At 36.6% G+C, this 23,311-nt stretch overlaps 1 protein-coding gene across 1 annotated transcript in view; it reads right to left on the reverse strand.

Annotated features, from left to right (window-relative positions):
• The window catches only part of CCDC85A (coiled-coil domain containing 85A), a 235,098-nt gene that overhangs the window by 32,440 nt on the left and 179,347 nt on the right, over positions 1-23,311 (reverse strand). The window contains 1 exon segment of the mRNA XM_060187242.1: positions 6,506-6,582. Within this exon segment, the coding sequence (XP_060043225.1) occupies positions 6,506-6,582 (77 nt within the window).

Below are 23,311 nucleotides of genomic sequence, written 5' to 3' on the forward strand. Positions count from 1 at the left end.
CCCCAACTTCTATTCCCTTGTGACCTCTGATATCTGTGATTTACATCAAGCTTTGTTTTTCTTCTTCTCTACCTCACCTTACTGGTTTAACCCCTATGCTTCTCTCAAATACCTTCGGATAACTAATCATTTTGACCTTTATGTATCTCATCAATTCTTGTCATACCAGCCCCCTACCATAGGGGAAAGCTGACCTTTAAGAAACCTGTAATTTCTGACATATGTGAAAAATGTTCTTTGTTTAACTCTCAAAAAAAAACCTGTACTCTTCTCCCAATAAACGAATGTTCAGACCAGAATATTCCCCAATGCCTCTTTCTGAGTCATGTGGTTCCTAGAACCGGAGAGGGAGGGTCGGAGGCTTACCCCCTGGTTGGAGCCAATCCACGTGAGCCCCAGCACCTTTGGGGTGGGGCTCACTTCCCTGCATGCTTCTCTGAAGTCAGACCAAATGATATTGCATCTGCTGATTCCCACCTAATCAATGCAATGAGTAGCATCTCAGCATTCTTTACCTCAGACAGTGTACAGAGACATCAGGCATGGATTGCCAACTCTTCACCCTCATCACTCGGGTGAGACCTTTCATGGTATTCTCTAATTCCATTCTAGGAGGTTCACTTCCTAACAAAGTCCCAAAACCTAGATATAGACCAGGTCCCGTAGGACAGAGCATATGTTCACATGTATCCATAAATTAGGACAAAATATATACCTGAAAGCAAAAATACACAATAGTCTTTAGTGAGTCAGTATCAAGTTCATAATGAAATAGTGTCCACTTAGACTTAGATACCCTCCTCACCTACTTCCTATTACACTCATTCCAAAGCTAACCTTAGAAAAGCAAGGACTGCAAAAACTGAATAAGGGCAAGAGACTGGCATACTTTAACAATGACTCTTTAGTCACTATCAGGCCATTCCACCAGCTGGGGCCCTAATCGGGGAGTCCTGAGGCTCCCTAACAGAGCTGATGGGCCTAGACCTCAAATAAATCCCTCTCTCTCTATTGTTACTGGTCATTTCTATCAGGAATAACACAACAGACCCCTTCATGGGCCCCCATAGGACCTTGCCCTCAACCTGGATCAACAATAGTAGAGAATGTTCCATCCTCTGAAAGGAGGATGGACAACATACTCTATGCTACACCTGAAGAAGATGGGTTGATATTGGACCAGCATGGAATGTTCCTACTCATGACCACAGAATGTAAGCTCAGATCTACAGGGATGTAGAGGTCACACAGGCTCCTAAGCTAATTATGGGCCCCAGATCACATGAAAACGATGGGGTTTACAACAATATTTATACCCCTTTCCCATATTAGGGAACTACTCTCTTCCCTGATCCAGCTTTCTTGTCCTTTTCCCAGCCATGACATCATCTCCCCAGAGAATAATTAGGATTTATCCACTTGCATATCACATTTTAGGATCAGGCAAAAAAAAAAAAAAAAAAAAAAACCAAAACAACCACTACAGGTCCTTTGAAATATAACTAATGCCTACAAGCTATCTACAAAATGGAGGACCCCCCCAACACTTCATCTGCACTATCCCAGCATTTAGGTCCATGATTGTTCAACAATTTGTTTGGCTTTGTATCTTAACTCTTTTCAGCCACCAGGTTCCAGATGCTAGCAGGATGAGACCAGACTTCCCTGGATAGACGAGCCCACCAATATACTTGGAGCTCTGCTTCCCCAGAGTCCTTACCCACTAGGGAAAGAGATAGACAGGCTGGGAATATGGATTGACCTGTCAACGCCCATGTTCAGCCAATGGGGAAGCAATTACAGATGCCAGACCTTCAACCTTCTGCATACCACAAGGATCTTGGATCCATACTCCCAGAGGGTTAAAGAGTAGGAAAGCTATCAGTGGAGGGGTTGGTATAAGGAGGTCTGGTAGTGGGAATTGTGCAAAGCTGTACCCCTCTTATCCTATGGTTTTGTCAATGTTTTCTTTTTATAAATAAAAAATTGTATGTATGTGCAAAGATATGTATAAAATAAGTATTTTTCTTTAGATTCTGAAATACAATTTCTCACAACTATAATGTTATATGAGGGGGCAAATCTTTTATTTTTAAATCCCTACTGCATCACTGTGGATGACTCAAGATCACTGGATTTAAAAGTTAATAGAACTTCACAGTGCTGTAGCAGCTGCTTTCATTTGTGTAACTCTCTACAGTTAGATTTCACATATTAAACTTATACATTGTGAAGCTGATAGATGTAAGCAGTTTTAGCTTTATCCAAATTATGAGAGATAATACTCTGATATATTGTAAAATATTTAGTCCACATTTGGAATCAATCCATATGAAACCCATAATACATAAATAATAGAATAGTACTCAGTTGTATGAAATGATGAAAGAAATCAACTCCTTTGCATCACTGTGGATGGGACTTGTAAGAATCGTGTTCAGTGAGATCAATTAAAAGGAGGATAAATACCAGATGATCTCACTCATAGGTAGAACTTAAGCAAGAAGGGAAAGGCAAAACACAGGGTGAGATTCAAGACCAGATGTGTGGTCTTCTGCAGCAAAGCCAAGAACATGGAGGATGGAGGGCAAGAAGTGAGGTTAAGTGGACACTGGGGCCCCAATGTACATTGGTGAAGAAGGCCCTAAATTGAAGATGGGATTTCATGGAAGGATGAGAAATTGTACCTATGTGGCAGCTGTCTTGTAAATAATTATTTCTCGAATGCCCTTCCACAGAACACAAGAAAAAAATAAACTAAAAAATTATCTGCAAAATTTTTAGTTTGTTTTCAAGGAAGAATATCTTGGGTTTAGGTGTATTTTAGCAATAATTTGTACCAACTTTTAAAATTGCATTTATAAAGTTCATCTAGATTTGTTGCATACTGCAAAATACTTTTTTAAGGCTTAATTATATTCTACAGTTTGCATATAAAACATTTTTTTCTCATGTATCAATGGACATTTAGATTGTTTCCACATATTGGTTTCTGTGATAAAACATCTTTCCTTCTGAGAATTGGTAATTTTCTATGGGTATCACATATACACCTATACATACTTTAAATTCAGGCTTACAAAATATGAGTAAGGAGAAACTCTGTTATTTACAGATTAAGAAATCTTGTTCTTAGAAAGAAAGAGAGAGATAGGCTGGGAGTATGGACCGACCTCTCAAAGCCCATGTTCAGTGGGGAAGCAATTACAGAAGCTAGACCTTCAACCTTCTGCATCCCACAATGATCTTGTGTCCATACTCTCAGGGGGTTAAAGAATAGGAAAGCTATCAGTGGAGGGGATGGTATAATAAGGTCTGGTGGTGGGAATTGTGCAAAGCTGTACCCCTCTTATCCTATGGTTTTGTCAATGTTTTCTTTTTATAAATAAAAAATTAAAAAAATATATGATTACTTATCCAGAGAAAAATTGTATGTATGTTCTTTGCAATTAATCACACAGAAATCCACAGCACTTACGTTATCCATCTTATTTTCAAATATATACTGCTAGGGAAAATTATAATACTTTGTTTACAAGAAATAGAATTATTACTGAGACTTCTTTCTTTAAACAACGCTTTATATAACTAGTCTAATGTTAAACTATCAATTAAAAACTAGGGCACAGCCATAAAATGCCTCTAATGTAGACAATATTTTGATTACCAACTACATACTTACCTTATTCCTGCTTATTCAAACAGACATACATACACACACACACACATACACACACACAGACATGCATGCATGCATTCTTAAAAAGGTATACGTTTTAATCAAGGTACAGTGGGTAAGCTCTTACAACTGAAAATCAGATGTTCAGATATTGAGAATAATTGAGGCAGAAATGTTAGTTTATCACACTGAACTGACCCTTCAAATTAGCTAAGAACCAACAGCCAATGATAGTTTCTATAGGGAAACCTCAATTATCAATTGTGGTAATACCAACAATGTCTAAGAATAAGTTAAATGTGCTGCTTTGCCATGTCCATGACCTACGTTTGAGCCAGACCCCAAGATCATTGAAGAAAGCTTCTGTGCTGTGGTCTCTCTTTCACACTCTCTCTCTCTGCCTCTAAAATAAAATTTTAAAAAAAGTATGCTTTTTTGATATCCAGGCTAAAAATGTCTTTCACAAAGATTTTCTTTATAATCATCATTGCTAAGAGATCCATTTATTGTGTCCTATCCTGAGTCTTCTCTACTACTCATGTTCGTTTCAGTTTGTATTTATACAAGCATTTACACCTGGTATTTCTAAATGATGCCATCAGTGACATGTAGAAACTTAATAGAAACATTGTTTTTGAACTGAAATATTCATTGTACTCCTACATTTTCCAAACACCATATTTCAGACATTAGCTTTCCTTTGGATGTGTGCATGATTGTTTAATATCTCTGAAAACAACAAGAATCTGGCATAGTATAATTGAAAAAAGTATTTTTTCAGTATTAATGATACATTATATAAATAGTTCAGACACATCAATAACAAATCCAGTAAGATAAAAATTTACATAGTTATTTCTTTTCTGCATACATATGTATTTAAATTATGACAGAGACAAAAAAGAAAACAGGTAGAGAGTAGGAGAAAGAGATGCGCATGCAGCCTGCTCCACCACTAGTGAAATTTCTCTCTACAGGTGGAGGGACTGGAGGCTTGAATCTGAATCCTTGTGCAGGGTAACGTGTGTACTTTATTAGCTGTGACACCAGATAACCCATACACCTGGTCAGTTCTCATATAGAGTGAAAAATACTTTCTCTGAAAAAAAAAATAATGCATTTAAAAACACATAATTGAACACTTAAACTTTAGAACTTGTTTAATCTCTTCTATTTTTTTTTCTTTCATTTTATTTCCTCACTGGGGCTTCACTACTCCAGGCCAACTTCTCACAGCTAGAAAGACAGACACCACAGTACTAAAGGTTCCTTCAGTATGATAGTGAGGGTGAGATCCAGCTTGAACCTGAGACATGTACATGACAAAGCAACTCATTGTCTAAGTGATATATATTGCAGGCCATAGTTGCATGTACTATTTATTTAGATAAACATATCAAGTTGAGTTGAGGACTTCTGATTTCCTTTAAGATCTATAATGCCTTTACATATTTTAAAAATCAATCTTGTAATTATTTTCAGATTTGTAGTATCTCTTAACTGGATAACAGATATGCATAGAATTTCAATGTTCAATGTCAATTCCTGCTCAGAGCAAATGAATAATATTTATTTTCTCTTTTCATTTGCATTCTATGATCTCTCAAAGATGTAACTATGCATAATGTTTACAATAAAATAATTATTTTAGGTTTCTCAGAACAGAGAATTTAGATCTTTTCACTCAAGGTTTTCAGCATTCTTACACTGTGACTCCAATACAAAAGGAAACAGAGCTAAGAAAAAAATTAAAAAGTATACAAGAACTAAGAAAAGTACTACTAAAAGTACTTTATTCCATGATGCAAGTAATCCTTTATGTAAACATGATTTTGGCATGTGTATGATTTGGAAAATGGAGAAAAGTACAGTACTTCATTTAGTCTTATGATTCTAATTGAGATGGTTGGTCAGTTAAGAGAAAAGTATTATTATATGTAGTACCTAATGATTTAGATTATCAATAATAGCACAGTTTAAAAAAAAATTATAAAATCTAAGATGTCTTTCCAAAGCATCTTATCATTAATAACAGCCTGTGGTTGCTTATGAAATAGACATAATTATCAGAATGCTGGAAGAACACTAGGAGTAAAGAAAACCTTTCATAAAATATTAAGATGCATCACAGTCTACATGTCTATAAAGGAAATTAAACCAGAATCACTATGTTTTTGTCAGCTCTTCAAAAAAAAAATCCCCTATGGACCACTATCTCCAAAAAAAGCATCATTCTCATCAATACAACAGCCCATAAAAATAATTTTGTAGGTAAAATATATTATAAAGCATAAAGTCCAAGAAATTTTGCATTCACCAGGTAAAAAAAAATCAGTAAAGTCCCCAATTAAAAACTATCAATTACTGTCAACACTTTGTTGCACTGAATGTTGCACTTAATTATGTTACAAAAGAATTTTAGAAAGAACTAATTAAACCATGAAACTTTCAAACTACCTATAACCGTCTCCAGTACATAGATTAGCAAATTTGTATGGAAATAAGAGCCCCCTCCTGATATTTACCAACTACATGTACCAAGCTATTAGTAAGTACAATCAAAATGTTTTCCACTCATTTTCTCTTTTCTTTCAAAACTATTTTATATTATGATTTGAGACATCTGCATCCTCCTGCAGTATCACACTTAGAATCTAGATAGTATGATGGCCATTATGGAAAGTAATCACACTCTACATTGATGAATGGCTGTTTACAAAATGAGTCTATCATAAAGGAGAAAAATGTAATTGAGACTTTAAAATCCAAATGAAAAGCTACAACTCAAATGACACTGACTGGCTATGAGCTCTGGAAGTCACCCACCTGGGGCAGCATGCGATTTTCTTCCTCCAGCTGTCTTACTCTTGCCTCCAGCTGCCTAACATAGGACAAGGTTGATTCTAAAATTGAAAAGAAAGAACTCACATTATACACACAGGCCTTGTTTGATACACTCTCAGGATATTTCTGGCTTGATTTATTCAAATAAGGTAGTGACTATAAAAGCTTGTCATTTAAAGAAAAACAAAGATTTTTTTTTTCTCAGGAAGACAATAAGAGAAGTCATTGAAATTACCAGCAATCTGAACATTGTACGAAGTTAAGCAGAATTAGCTAAGTTTATAGGTGATGAGATTGCAGGTTTATACATGCTTTAAACAACTAATGCATACATTAGATAACTAGAAGACAGCTATTCCCTCTTTTCTACTTACTTTGTGCATTTTGAGTTTTCAATTAGCTGTTCCACACACAGACTTTTTTTTGTAATGTCATTTACAACCAAAACAAGTTACATACTAATATTAAAGTAGAAAAAAAGTTTTCAAGTTTTTAAAATACCTAGCTCCCATTGTATTTCCAATAAATATTTCAACATAAGAGCAATATTTATACTTTTCACAACTTTATAAACACAGTTACTATAATTTAAAGACTGAATCCATAGTGGCTAAATAATTAGAGTTCAAGTGACTTTTGAATGTGAAGTCCCATGTTTCAGATAATCTGGAGTGAGATTAGAAATTGATATTGTTTCCATTTTTTTCACAAGCTCAGTTGTAGACTGAATTAGTATCATATTTAGTTTCTGTCCCATAGTAAAATTTTAAAATATCTATTCTGATACTAAGAAAGGGGTCACACATGGAAGAGGATGAAATTTTATTACTAGGAAGAATGATAGTAACTCTTCCTTTGAGTGAAAAAACTTAAGTGGAATTATATAGTACATAAACATATAGTTGCACATATAGTTGCCAATTCATTAACCCAATATCAAACATACGCCAGGTAAAGTAAAATGTGCACAAAAGTAATCCTGCCAAAGCATATTTCCATATAATTTGTTAGTATACTGGATCAGATATTCCGCAGTATATGTTCTTTAACCTTAGAAATACAAAAAAAGCAAAATACAAAAAAAGACGAAAGATAATAGTACATTTAAGCAAATATTTGGAGCTCTAGACAATGTGAAATTAGGATATCGAGGCAAATTAATATCCTAATTTTAAATTCATCATGAAAACTGGTTACATGAACTCAATTCCATTTTCACAACCACCAGAGCAAGATAACCTTTTATTTTCTTATAACACATAAAAAGTTACAGTACTTGATTTGTTCAGTTAACAATTAAGTTAATCCCTGACTAGTTTATGACACAACTGCTTTTCACAAACGTACATTTGTGATAATAATGTACATCACTATAATAGCATAGCCTATCATTTATCTTACACTAATGGAGAGATAGCTTTGATTAATTTCCACATGGGATAGAAATACATGGGAAGGAAAAATGAAGACACTTACTAGAAGTATTTTATTTTTTATTTTTTTGTTACCAGTTAGGAGAGAGAAATTGAGAGAGGAGGGGAACACAGAGCGGGGGAGAGAAAGACACCTGCAGACCTGCTTCACTGCCTGTGAAGTGACCCCCTCTGCAGGTCACTAGAAGTATTTTCTTTTAAGTCAATGAAATATTAAACTGGCTTTATTGACTCTTCCAAAGGGTGGAAAGTGTATGGCATAAATAAATAGCGAACTTATTGATTTCATAAATCACCTTTACTCAAATAAATAAAGGGATTTGGTGATCAAGATGAGAATATAGATTATCAATTTACAGTTTAGAAAACTCCACTTTTTGGACCAGGTGGTGAAGCATCTGGTCGAGCACACATGTTACACTATTCAAGGACCCAGGCTAGAGTCCTCAGTCCCCACCTGCAGGAGGAAGCTTTGCAAGTGGTGGAGCAGTGTGGCAGGTGTCTCTCTGTCTCTCTCTATCTCCCCCTTCCTTCTTGATTTCTGGATGTCTCTATAAATAAAAAAAAAAAGCCCACTTTCTATTCTAGAAAACCTAATAAACACTTGGTAGGACCATCTATGTGAAACTTTGCTCATAAATACTTTAGGGCATGAAAAATACAATTTTCTCCCATGTTCACAACATATACCATTTCTTTTCTTTTCTTTTCTTTTCCTTTCCTTCTTTCTTTCTTTCTTTTTTTTTTTTTTGCCTCCAGGGTTATCACTGAGGTTTGGTGCCTGCACTATGAATCCACTGCTCCTGGAGGCTATTTTTTCACCTTTTGTTGCCCTTGTTGTTTATCATTGTTGTTATTGTTGTTGTTACTGCTGTTATTCTTGCTGGATAAGACAGAGAGAAATCGAGAGAGGAGGGGAAGACAGAAGGGGAGAGAAAAACAAACACCTGCAGACCTGCTTCACCACCTGTGAAGCGAGTCCCCTGCAGGTAGGGAGCCAGGGTCTCAAACCGAGATTTTTGCACTGGTCCTGTGCACTTAACCCACTGGCTACCACCTGGGCCCCCCATACCATTTCTTTATTGCCCTTCTATTGCACTAGAATTAAGGTTTTGACACATGAAACAGCTGCACTGTCTTGAGGATAGTGTGATTTTAGTCATTCTGAAAAATGTTGAAAACAGTCCCCAACCCCTATTTTAAATGTCAACTTATAATGGTTTAAGCACAAATCTTAATGCAATTTATAGCAATCATTTGTTATAAATATGAGCAGATAGAAGATACAAAGAATATTTTAGACAAGTAAAACAACAAAAAAGCGAAGGAAAAGCTGAGAAATTTTGAATTCATTCACTCAAAAATACGTCACTAAGTAGGGCTAGGCTCTGTTCTTAAGGTTAGGATCAAGAGAAGGCCAAGTTATTTTAAGATTTAAGAAGTTTTTCAGAATATAAAATTTATCCCCAAATAATTGCCCATGTAACACTTTCAAAAAGTCTGTTATTCCATATTCTTACACTCTTACAATTATTACTTAGCAATGCATAGATACTTGGAATGAGAAAACTTTGCATGGGTAGGGGACAGGAAAACCTCTGATCTTAATATATAAATAAGAAAACTTATGATATTGTTTAACTTATTGAGAAAATATTATATAATCCTTTAATAGAAATGAAATGGGCAAACATTTTTGATTCTTTATGTAAAAATTCATAGCATTCCCAGCAAATAAGACAGAAAAGAAAGAGTCCTAGGAATTCCAGGAATATCTACATTGTTTAAATTATTCCATTTGTAGAACCTAAGTGGATCTGGATCTTAGTGATTTTTTTTTATCTAACCTATCCATGATTCCCTGCCTCATTCAGCAAATAAGAAAATTATGCCCACTGTCATGCTTGAGGTCCTGAACTCCTAGGTTCAATCCTCAGCACCACCAGAAGCCAGAGTTTAGTAGTGCTTTGACAATAATAATAATAATAAAGTTAAAAGGTGGTGGGTGGGTGGGGTTGGTAAAATAACTCACTTGGATTTTGTGTTGCTTTCCCACATGGATGACCCAGGTTCAAGCCTAACCTCCACTGCATTGAAGAAAGTTTCAGTGTTGTGGTCTCTTTCTCACTCTCATTGTATCTATCAAAGAAAGGGAGTGGGGGAAGGGAGGGTTGAGGAGGGGAAGGGAGAACCTTGAAGGAAGTGTACTTGGTTTGTAATACAGCAATTAGTCAAATATATCCCCAAAGAGTTTGTTTCATTGTTGAGGCATCACAGTTGATTCCCATACTGGATCATCAAGTAATCATTAAATAATGTGACCCCCCCCCATTTTTCTTCCAGATAATATTCTAAATCGTAATCTTTCTAACAACTTGTTATTTTCCTTGGGCAACATCCTGACTTTTATTTCACTTCAATTTACCTGAAATGCATACAGCCAAATAAAGGAACTCCACTTTTCATCTAAACTTCTTTGAAAGCACTGATCAAAATATTACACTACTTTAGGATCACTTTGTTTTATAAAACAGTGTTTTTCTGCCATCCTTGAAATCACTTATGAGTTACTTCAACTATCAATACTATACTATATAAAAGGCTTGTCACTGGTAGCTGCAACTGTCTACGGTTAGTCAAACTTTTGGGTAGTTTTGATTAGATGAAGTGCAGTTTGGTTTCTGAAATTTCAGGAGCAGACAATATAATCTGGTAATGGCTCATGGTAAGACAAATTGCCAGCATTTGGAAGTATATACAAGAGGAAAATTATTTGGAAGACTAAAACAGCTATGTGTAAGCAAGTTAGCTTTCTCCGGCATTCCAAAGTTTAGTCTCTCTAGTCAAAGAGAGAAAACAGCCACATAACTTCAAACACAAAGCCAATCTCCTAATAAACCCAAGACTCTAAAGACACTACTTGAATAAATTTGAAATTAATCCCACTATCCACAGGCTTTTTACATATTCCTGAGGAAATTACTTCAGAACTATGTATTTTTAAAAATAATTACTGTATTATCCTAAAAATGTTTTTCTTCCTCAGGCAAGCAAAGGTCAGCACCGTACTTAGAATTCCTATTAGCTACTAAAGTGAAAATGATTACATTTCACTATAATTCAGTGTCTCTGATTAAAAAATTCTTATTGGAATCAGCATTTTAAAATTTGCCTGGTAATTTAATTCAAAATGACTTACTGGCAAAAATAAGATTTTATGTTGAAATGGGGGTTTTAATAGTACTAAATTAGTAAAAAAAAAAATTATTATTAGGTCTGGCTCCTATTCATTATTTATGATGCTATTACCTCTCTTTTCAGAATCTTTTCTCTCTGCCAAGCTGAGTTGGAGATAGTTATTTTCTACTCCCACTCCTGCCATCCAGAAGCATGCTCAGTTTTTCACTGACCGCAGCTTCTTTTAGCTCTGGATCTCTCCTGCACCTTCCCCAGCCCAAATATTCATTCCAGACTGTCTAGACTTGACTGTTGTTCTTAAACTAATATGCACAGAATGAGAACTCACTTTCTAATAATTAAAATGTCTAGAAATTATCTATATTGCTCTGTATGAGAATGTATTCCACAGTATTGGAATAGGTGAAGATAGTTCAGAGAGACTGTTGGGTTGGTCCCTATAATTTCTTTCTACAATTTTAAATTATCTTTGTTTCCCTAATTCTTAGTTGCTGATATCATATTTTGCATGCCCTGTTATTTTTCATTATCCACTTTTGTCATTTTTTTTTTTACTCATATATGCTATATAAAAATATTTCTTTAGGGCCCTGGGCTGTGCTGCACCTGGCTAAACACACAAATTGCTATACAGAAGGACCCAGGTTCAAGCCCCCACTCTCTACCTGCAGGGGGAAAGCTCCAGTAGTGAAGCAAGTACTGCAGAAATCTCTCTTCCCACTCTATCTCCCTGACTCCTCTTAATTTCTCTCAAAGTATTCAAATAGAAGGAAGGAAAGAAAGAAGGAAGGAAGGAAGGAAGGGCACCAGGAGTAGTGGATTCCTCGAGCAGGCACTGAGAATCAGCAATAACCCTGTTGACAATAAAAAATATATACATATACATATACATATACATATATATATATATATATATATATCTTTCCTTAAACCCTATACTGTCATTGGTGATATTACCTACACACTTTATTGTGTATTTTAAGTCTCAATTTATTTTAATATCAAAAACTGTTCACCCAACAGTGATAAGGTCTGTGTGCTCAAGGAGTTCCAATCCCAACGGGAAAGTAGACAATGAAAAAGCAAATACAATACAAGTAATATGTGCAATAAAGGCAACAAGACAGCACAGAGCAAATTTCAGAAGTATAGTTACTATGTGGAGTATAGCCTGGGAGAATTATCTTAAGGATTTCAACCTGTGAGTAAACCATGTATGCAAAAAATCTTGGAAAAGAGTTCTAGGAAGAAGGAGAAAGGAAAGACCAACTTTGGTCAAAAAGGTCCACTATCTATAAAGAGATCTGTTTACCTTGTCACCTTCTTTTGCTGCTTGCATGTTTGAAGCTTATATTCTGTTTGGCCATTTATGCAGAAAACAACTTAACTCTTTTGATACTAGGCTTTTCTTGTGACAAAATTCTTACTTCACATTACATCTGGCTCTTCTCACAAGCTCCCCTTGGATTCATCAGAAAATGCTGTTGACTCTACAGCCAAAATATCCCAAGAAACCAGCCTCACAAGAGTCTCCAAACAGGTGTCCTTGCTTCTATTCTTGCTTGCTCTCTCAGGTCTATTTTCATTCAAAGCCTATTTCAACTCCACAAGAGCTAAAGCGTTCATTCTAAATGCAAAGTCCAGTGAGCACATTTTCCATTCAGAACCCTGCAGTAACTCTATTCTGCTCCACAAATAAGCACATTTGTGGGGAGACAGCATAGTAGTTTATGAACAGATTCTCATACCTGAGGCTTGGAGTTCCTGGATTCAGTCCTCATACCCCGCACCACCATGAGCCAGAACTAAGCGGGGCTCTGGTTAATAAACAGAACTCAAATTTATTAAAAACTTTAGTTAGACCTTATGTGAATTGGCCACCTGGCACCTCTCTGACTTCCATCTGTCACTCCCTCTGCCAGCCCCTTAGCCTTTCTGTACATGAACATAAAAAGCATGCACTCACTTTAATTGTCGCCTTTCTTAGGTGCTAGCCTACCATTCCCACCTTCCTACAAGTCTGATCAAATCAGTTTCCCCATGAGACCTCATGTCATTCATTTAATCCAGTAACCCTCTCATCTCCTCCATCCCATACTCCTGATCTCCTTTAAGCTATTTTCTTGTCTTTTTATTCTAAGTGCTTCACCTTTAATCACATAAAATGGTTCTTTTCTCTCTGTTTTTCATATAAGACCTGTCTCTCCCATCAGAATGTAAATGCCACAAAGGAGAGATCTTTGTTGAGTGATGTACCTAGAATAATGTCTGGTACAATAAACATTTTATTAAATGAGTCAATTTACCAGCTGCACAATCTTCTGACAAAAAGTTATTGCATAGGAAAGGACTAGACATCAGTCAATCTGGGCATGATATGAGTTACTTCTAAAAATAAATAAAAGTTAGTTATTTTATGTGTGAGAGAAAAGAAGTGAAAGAGCACATGAAGAGAACCACTACTCCTGCTTCATCAAATCTAGTATCACAGACGGAATCCCAGGCCTCACTTGTGCAAGGAATGTACTCTACCTGTAGTCACTTCTTCTGGCTACCAGATTTATATTTAAATGGAATCTAACATAAATTACAGAAGTGTGGAACATTTTATGGAATATAAAACCTTGGATGGAAACATAGGGCAGGTCCTCACCTGCAGGGGGAAAGTTTTGCAAGTGGTGGAGCAGTGTTGCAGGTGTTTGTTTCTCTCTCCCTCCCTCCCTATGATCCCCTTCCCTCTTGATTTCTGGCTGTCTTTCAAATAAAATAAAGGTAATGAAAAATTTAAAAAACTTAGGAAAGGTCCTCAAATTATGTCCTAATAATTTTTAAGCAATTTCAAATTTCAATTAAGAAAATCTGAAATATGTTTTCACCAGACCCCAAAATAAGAAGTGTGTATGGATGAGGAGACAGGAAAACATACTGAGTGCAGGGTGAGGGGAGTTGTATATGACAGAAGTAGGAGAAAAACAAATATAAGGAGTTTGCAAAGCTCAGACAATTTCTACCACTAAAATCTTTAAATACAACATAAGTGACTCAGTGGTGGTGTGCCCCATAGAGCGCAAACATTATCATGTGCTAGGACCTAGATTCAAGCTCCTGGTCCCAGCTGCTGGGGGTAGAGGGAACATCACAAGTAGTACAGCAGTGATGTAAGAGTCTCTCTTTCGTCTCACTCTGTTCTTCTCTATCTCTGTCTTTCAATTTCTATCAGATTAAAAAGAAGCAGGAGGAAGTAGAGAAGCTGAGTAGGAGGAAGAGAAAATGATGATGAAGGGGAAATAAAAAAGGAAGGTACAATGTGTCTTCCAGATAGACATCTATTTAAGTAAATAAGGTCACTTTTTGGTTACAAGTAATCATGTGGAAGGAATTAAACTTCACCTGGACATTCTCCTCTTTGTCCTTTCCTTTGAGGAGTATCTAGGATAGGCTCAGCTAAGCCTAGTGAGAGGTATGAGCAGCCTGAAAGGTGGTCCATAATCAACAAGCTATGCCTCTTTGTGACGAGGGAAACCTGTCATTTTAAAGGGAAAACAGAGCACTGTGTTGTCCTCTTTATTTAACTAGCATAATGGCTGGAAGTAGTGAGTATTTTCTTGAATACGCTTTGACAGAAAAAATCATGAGTGACACTCAGTGTCAGGCAACTGCCATGTTTTGTCAATTGGTTCATATTTTGTTTCATTTATTTCTGTAAAAGAGTAAATAGCAAATATGACAAACTTGCATACAGATCACTTAAAAAGGGGTCTGGGCAGTGGCGCTCCCAGTTAAGTGCACATAGTACTAAGCACAAGGACCCATACAAGGATCCGGGTTTGAGTCCTTGATCCCCACCTGTGGGGAGGACGGTTCACAAGTGGTGAATCAGGCCTGCAGTTGTCTATCTTCCTCTCTCCCTGTCTATCTCCCACTCTACTCTCAATTTGTCTCTGTCCTGTCCAATAAAATGGAAAAATGGCCACCTGGAGATGTGGGCTCGTAGTGCTGACACCAAGCTCTAGCAAATACCCTGGAAGCAAGAAAAATAAATAATTAAAGGAAAGAAAGGGGAGTCGGGTGATAGTGCAGCAGGTTAAGTGCAGGTGAAGCAAAGCACAAGGACCAAGTAAGGATCCGGGTTCGAGCCCCCAGTTCCCCACCTGCAGGGGAGTTGCTTCACAAGCTGTGAAGCAGGTCTGCAGGTATCTATCTTTCTCTACCCCTCTCTGTTTTCCCCTCCTCTCTCCATTTCTCTGTCCTATACAACAAGAACAATATCAATAATAACTACAATAATAAAAAACAAGGGCAACAAAAGGGAATAAATAAATAAATAAATATTTAAAAAAAAAAAGGAAAGAAAGAAATGAGAGAAGGGAGGGAGAGGCGGGGGAGAGAGGAGATCATTTAATAATCAAGAAAAATCACCAAAGTTTAGATTAACAATGGTACCAGAAGAATAATCACAATAAATTTGTTTATGCCTCTTATCTTCCTACATCAGTGTTTTTTTTTTTGTTTTTTTTTTAGTGAGAAGAAATGGCATTTTGTTCCAATGTGCTGTTCCTTACCAGTCTATTTCCTGGGGATTGTAACTAGCTGTTTCAACCTCTGTATAAGCTAGAGACTTTACAGAGATGTGGTTAATGCCATGTCTTGCCAATTCTGTTCTAAGCTGCCCTATGCCTAGCCCAGTGCTATGTGCTAAATGGCCTTCATCAATTTACTGTTGAAGAAATGGAGTTACCAATATCCATTTATTCTGTTCCCACCTTTTCTGTCTGCTATTCAAAATTCCTGGTCCAGGACAATTTGAAACAGTTATCTCTACTGCAGTCAGATTTCCAAAACACACACACACACACACACACACACACACACACACACACACACACACACACTATGAAGTCTAGTGTAGAAGAACTTTTAATGCTGTAAAATTGCCTTTGCATTTATTGTTCTCGTTGAAAACATCAATCTGGCAAAGCAGGTGCAGATAAGTAGCAATAAATTGGGCTCAAGAACTGGGCACTATATGGAAAAAATTTCAAACTCTAAGAGCTGTTTAGTGTGAGTCCCATTTGAACAGCTATTTAGGGTTAAAATGAGTCTTACTTTCTGCTGTTATGTTGCTGCTGCTGTTGTCATTTCCCAGAGAAAATAGCAGCCTTTATCAATGCTACAGGATAAAAATTGATGTCATTTTAATAAACATAACAATTTTCTTCATTGCATGTATCCCCCTTTTAAATACATCTTGTCGGTATTGTCAATCAATGCACGATGAAGCAAATCTGTAAAAAACGATTTTTTAAAAGACAATAAACTTAGAAAAATGTTATTTTTCCCTAAGACAATTACCTTGACTTTTGGTACACACTTAAATGTTTATAAAATTCTAGTTACTTTTTCACTATTATGCTTTTCAACGAAATAAAAATAGTCTGTCAAATTAGACAGGAAAGCATCATTAAGTTTTGACTCCCTCCACTGGAAATCCATAATAAATTTCATTAAGTTGAGGCTACATATATTCTCTGCACTGGCTATAAAACAGGAGTTGCCAAAACAAACTCAAACATAATATCTAAGTAATAATTTTCTTAAAATGAGAATATCAATATTAGAATGTGAATAGTACAACAAAATAACTCAACAAATTTCATTGGAGAGCAGCTGGGATTTCTGGTAAAGAAAGGAACATCACTATCTGAAGGCTGGTAATTGTGTGTGGACAGCTGGAGCTGGAGGAGAGGAAGAAGACTCAGGCACTAAGGCAGCGCTGATTTGAAGGTGGCACCATATCTGCAATTGCTTCAAATCCATGTAGCAGATTTATAGCCCACGTGGAACCACTCAGGGACTGAGTGGCTTAAAAAAAGGATCTCTAGACTGCCATTTAGAGCTGCAGAAGCCACAGGATGCTGAACAAAATCTAAGGAATTATTCAGAGGAACCAGGGAACAAAACATGGTGCCCTTGTGGCATCAGAGACAGTGTCTCAGCTGCCATAGAGACTCTGGTAATTGGGGTCAGACTGTCCTGCAGGCAAGAAAAGTGAGCTCTTATTTTTCAGGAGTCAGTTTAGGAAGAAAATGAGGTCTGGGATCTTTCTCCTCCCACCTAGCCCCTAGACTAGGGTAGGGCTCTGTTAAAGGAACATGAGACACCATAACACTATGCCAATTCTTCAAAACTCCTCCCCTCCCCTCACAGCTGACATACAAGGGGCAACAGAAACCAAAACAGATGAATAAAACTGGTTCTATAAAGCCAAGAAGGTCAGAAATTGATATAAATCCAGAAGAGCCATTAGAGAAAGAGTTTAGAGAATGCATTGTTGGGAGATCTGAAAAAAATACAAGCAACTTCTCTCAATTTAATATGGAGAAATGGAGTAAGAAAGAACTCTGTGACTCAAAATTTTACTTGATAGAGTTACAGGTATGAATGGGGACTTTGAATGCATTCTAGTCTCAAACATCAAGTTAAGGAAGAGGGCTTACAAAGGTAGAAGAAAACACTGAAAAATAGACAAACTGGCCACATTCTTTGACTTCAAAATAGAAGGAGCAAAAAGGTTTAGGGAAAATGAAGCAGCTCTTCAAGAGACTGAAAATTCCAGCAGAAAAATAAATATCTGAATTATAGGTGTCTCAGAAGGGGAGGCAAGAAAGAAGGGAGAAGAAACCATATTCAAAGGAATAGTAACAGAAAATTTTGCAAATCTGGGATGTAATAAGGATACAGATACTCAGGAAGCAGAAAAAAAAAAATTCCAAAAATCCAAACAGGCTTACACCAAGACACACCACTGTGAAACCAATAAAAATCAAGGCCAAAGAAAAAATGGACCAACTGCCATGGGAAAGAAGAAAGTGACTTATAAAGGGAGCATATTCAGACTTGTACCAGATTTTTCTTCAGGAACCACAGAGCCCAGGGGAAAGTACAGTGGTATGTATATTCAAAGTTTAAAAGTTAATAACTGCCAGCCACTGCCACATATGTTTCATCCTGCAAGACTATCATTCAGATATGAAGGAGCAATCAAAACAGTACCAAACATACAAAAACTAAAGGAGTCTGCCATTATCAGACCAGCACTTGAAGGGTAACTGAAAGGAGCAACACAAAGAAACAGGGAACATTTAACTCTCAATGTGATGCACTGTAAAACAGACCCAGATACACAAGCCATAAAAATATGGGAAGATTTTTATGAGAGGGGAGAAAAAAATGAATAGAAGAAGTTCAAGCAATGAACAGTGAAGAAAAAGAACAGTTTAAATCTCTCTGAGATGTGTTTATTTACATATAAATTATATGTATAATAATTTTATGTATCACATATTTTAATATATAGTTTTCTATGTCTTGTTAAATGATGTAATTATCTCTCTAGGTCTTTATAATTAATTAACTAATTAATTTTACCTTTTGTTCCTATTGTTTTTTTATTGTTGTAGTAGTTATTATTGTTGTTATTGATGTGGTCGTTGTTAGATAGGACAGAGAGAAATCGAGAGAGGAGGGGAAGACAGAGGGTGAGGGAGAGAAAGCTAGACATCTGCAGGCCTGCTTCACCACCTGTGAAGCAACTCCCCTACAGGGGAGCCAGGGGCTAGAACTGGAATCCCTGTGCCAGGCCTTGCACTTCACGCCATGTGCGCTTAACCCATTGCGTTACCACCTGACTCCCTCTCTAGGGCTTTTTAATCTTTCTTAAAACTTTTTGTTTTTCTCATCCTTATCATATATAATATCTTGAGGCTTTTAATTTAAGTTCCAGTACTCTTGGTGTTATTGTTTATGGCTGTTACCAAATGACCTGCACATCTCTGAAAAACAACTACTGTATGGCTTCACACATACATGCACATGTAAAGAACTAAAACACATGAACTTGCTAAAAAAAAAAAAATCGGACCATCACTAAGACTCTGTGAAAACTATGGAGGTTATCCTTGGGGTGAAAAGGGGAAAGCAGGGGTCAGGAAGGGCACATAACTGTGATGGTAGGTGAGGAACAATACTCCTATAATCTTATGGCCTTTTAAAACATTATTAAATAATGAATAAAATAATTTTTTAAAAAATCAATATATTTGGAATGCTTTACCATTATCTGACACAAACGATAAGGAAAAGTAACGATGTCATTCAGTTTATGGAAAGAAAAAATTTTAATTTTCAGGCTTTGGATTTTTTTTTGTTATATATTAGCTATTTTGATATGTTTATCAACAAGCACTATGTAATCACAGTCAGCTAAGAAGTACATACTGTGTGTCATACTTTCATGTGCCACAGACACTCCATGGAAAGCAAGCCAGGCTTCTCTGCTCAAGGGACAACCTAGTTAAAGCAGGCAGCCTTCACAAAGAGACAAGTAGAGAAGGGTACTGTTCCCATGTACACTTTTGAATCTAGTTCATCACAGAAGACCTGGGGCATCCAAGTTCAGACCTGAATATAATTATCTAGAACCAAGGAATGATTTTCCCAAGTTTCAAAACAGAATTTTCAAAGTAGCAAGCTAGGAATGAGCCTGCAGCATTCAAATTAACAGGAAGGAGGCAGCAGAGGCCATATGAGGGGAAGCAAGTTCAGGAAGAGGAGAGATGAACAGCAGTCAGTAGGAAGCGAACAAGACCCATAGTGCTAATAGACCAACATAAGCAGTTCAGGTTTTATCCTGCTTGGAATGGGAAGTTACTATGGAAGTAGGGACAGGTGGTTTCATTAGGTTGGTATCATCTAATTTATACTTTTAAATGGTCATTCTGGTTGTACTATGAAAGACAGAAAACAAACAAACAAACAAAAAATATTGAGAGAGTGAGGAGAGAGACCACTGAGTTTCTGAGGGCATCTGCAGACTAGATTGAGTTGACTGGCTGATAAATGAACCACAGCAAAGAAGCAGAGGTCTTCTGAAGGAAGAAGAGGAACAAGAACCAAAACTCTTGAACAAAGTGAATATAAGGCTATTATGAAAAATGAATCAAAGATGAGGGTTTCATTTTCAGCATGAACAATTAGAGGATAGTGGTAGCAATTAAGAGATGGTTTGGAGCAGGAACAAGGTTGAGCCTTGAAATTAAGAATTTTATTTTGTTCATGTTGGGCTTAATATTTCTTTCTTTCTTTTTTAAAAATTTTTATTAATAAAAAGGAAACATTGACTAAACCATAGGATAAGAGGGGCACGACTCCACACAATTCCTACTCTGTGTCCCCTCCCCTCCCCTGATAGCTTCCCTATTCTTTAGCCCTCTGGGAGTATGGACCCAAGGTCAGTGTGAGATGCAGAAGGTAGAAGGTCTGGCTTCTGTAATTGCTTCCCCTCTGAACATGGGTGTTGACAGGTCGATCCATACTCCCCACCTTTCTCTCGCTTTCCCTAGTGGGGAAGGGCTCTGGGGAAGTGGATATTTCTACTAAACATTTAAGAAGAGTCTTGAGTTCACAGTCCCCTTCTGCCTGGTCCTGAACTTCAAAAAGCTGAGTGAGCACCCATCCTCCATTGCAGACACTATGACTGTTCATGCACTATCTTCAGCTTAAGTACATTTTAATGAGAAGCTTACTTAATTCCTAAATACACTTTTCCACTTCCTTGCCTTTCTCCTGCTACTCCCTCCCAACACATCTTTCCCTTTCATTTGGGATTTCTTGCTCTCTCACAGCAATTTTGGAAGAAAGTGGAATAGAGCAAAGTGACTAAGAATGTTGACTTTTTTTTTTTAAAGCTTTAACCCACTGATTATGAATTTATTAAAAGATGACCTTGGCACTGGGTGGATCATATCAATGCATGGTTAAGTGTATGTATTATCATACACATGGACTCAGGTTCAAGCTCCTGGTCCCCGCTTGCAAGAGAGACACTTCATGAATACCGTAGGTGTCTCTCTGTCTCTCCCTCTCTACCTCCCTCTCCCTCTTAATTTCTCTCTGTTCTAACAAATGAAAACAAAAACAAAAAAATAAAAACACCAAAACTTAAAGCACATGACTTTTAAGACTCAGAGTCACAATTCCTTCATTAAAACTGTCTAGCATTTACAGCAATTATTATTAGCACTTTGACTGTTTAAGGCAGCTAACAAAGAATTTCCCAAAATTGCATGTATGTTATATTGCTTTTAATTTCATTAGTTCATTAAACACTGTAGAATACTTACACTGTACTAGGTATGGGAAGCAGAGAGCCCTTACATCACTGTTGTAATTGTTCTGATAAAGGAAATAAACCACATACAACTGATAGCTGCATACCAACTCTGATAATGGCTGTTCAACATGTCTATCTGAGGCTTGTTTAGATTTAAAATACTACTATCAAAGAATAGCTCTCCTTACAATTTTAGCTAACAAACTATTACAAAGTAGAACATTCCTTTCACTAAAGGCTAAGAAAATCCACTTCAACCTCAGGGTAAAGGACTATTAGTTGATACTACTGTTAGGACAAAATATTAAATGCTTGTAAAAACAAGGATGCAAAAAATTATAAAAGCATTCATCTAAAACAATTTATATTACAGTAGCATTCTAATTAAATTTAATATGACACTTTTTCTGGTTAGGAGAACTATAATAATAGAAATAAATCTTAGAAGCTCTTTTACATATAACTAACACAGGACAACTTGAACATGTTCACGGTTTTTCACAGCCTTTAATTAATTTCTTTTCCTGTGGAACTAGGGTCTCATACATGTACAATTTCACCACTACTAGCAACTTCCTCTCCCCATTCAGAGTCACACACACACACACACACACACACACACACACACACACACACACACAGACAGCCCTGGAGCAGAATCTGGTGCCATCATATTTTCCAGGTACGTGGTGCCTGGGGCACAAGCCTGGGCCACATGCATGACAATGCAGGCATACTATCTGGTGACCTATCTCCCTGCCTTACCCTCTTCTAACTTTAGTTAATACAATAGAGACAAGTGAGCTCTAAAGAAGAAAATTCAGAATGACCATAAAGCTCATTTGGGCTATTCTAGATACATAAGGACTTGATTACTCTATCTCCATGAATTATGCTAGGGCATACTAATCAATCTGATAAAGTAAATGGCTAGTAACTTTGATTTTTAATGCATCAAACAGGTACCTTGATTTAAAAAAAATGCATTTTTTTCACATGCAAAACAAGCAGGTCTAGAGGTAGGGGAGATAGCATAATGGTTATACAAAAAAACTCTCATGCTTGAGACTCCAACGCCCAGGTTCAATCCCATCCAGCACCACCATACACCAGAGAAGAGAAATGCCCTGGCTTTTCTGTCGGCATTTTTCTCTTTCCCATTAAAATAAATTAAATATATTTAAACAAACAAACAAAACCAAGCAAGTCTACTACCCCCACCTAGAAAATAATCAAATTACTCCTCAAAGCTTTAAAATTAGTTGAGGTAATTCTGGAACTCAAAATTAATACTTCTTACTTCTAGAGAGCATACTGCTTGTGGAGAGGGAGTTCAGTGCCAAGTTAAATGACTAATAAAAATTTAGTCAGCACCAGTAGATGATAATTTGAATTATTTTGTTATTCCTGGACATTACACTATCAACTCAACTGTTGCATTGATTGAAAGAATATAAAGTATATTTCCCTTATGATGCAAATAAGTGCATCTCACTTCACTTCACTTGGTGGTGCCATAAGGTACAGAAGAGTCCACCAAAATGAAGATGAAATTTCACTGTAAACAACCTTACCAAGCTGTGTCTTGATCTGCTAAAGTCATTAGTGGGCTTTAAAATATGCTCAAGATATTTTCATAGGCTCTTAACTTCCCAAGTTTCAGAAGTCCAAACACTCAGAAGAATGTAATGGATAAAGGCAGTTTCTTCTAGTTCATAAGTAAAAATAAACCTATCAATGCCACTAATGTTCTTGGTAATAACAGGAGAATTTGATGTGCACCATCTAAGTAGTCACGGGCACTTGGATAAAAAGTGGTTATTCATGTAAATCAAGTATCTTAGTGCTCTGCTCTTAAAGTCATTATCCTTGTCCACAAGACCCTATGGACTCTGAAAGAATGTAGCCATATTTATGAAGCATGAGAAACAAGAATAGGTACTAACATTTCCACACCTTCTGCACCCATAAAGAATTTTGGTCCTT

The sequence above is a fragment of the Erinaceus europaeus genome, chromosome 3 (assembly GCF_950295315.1).
Source record: "Erinaceus europaeus chromosome 3, mEriEur2.1, whole genome shotgun sequence".
NCBI classification, from domain to species: Eukaryota; Metazoa; Chordata; class Mammalia; order Eulipotyphla; family Erinaceidae; genus Erinaceus; species Erinaceus europaeus.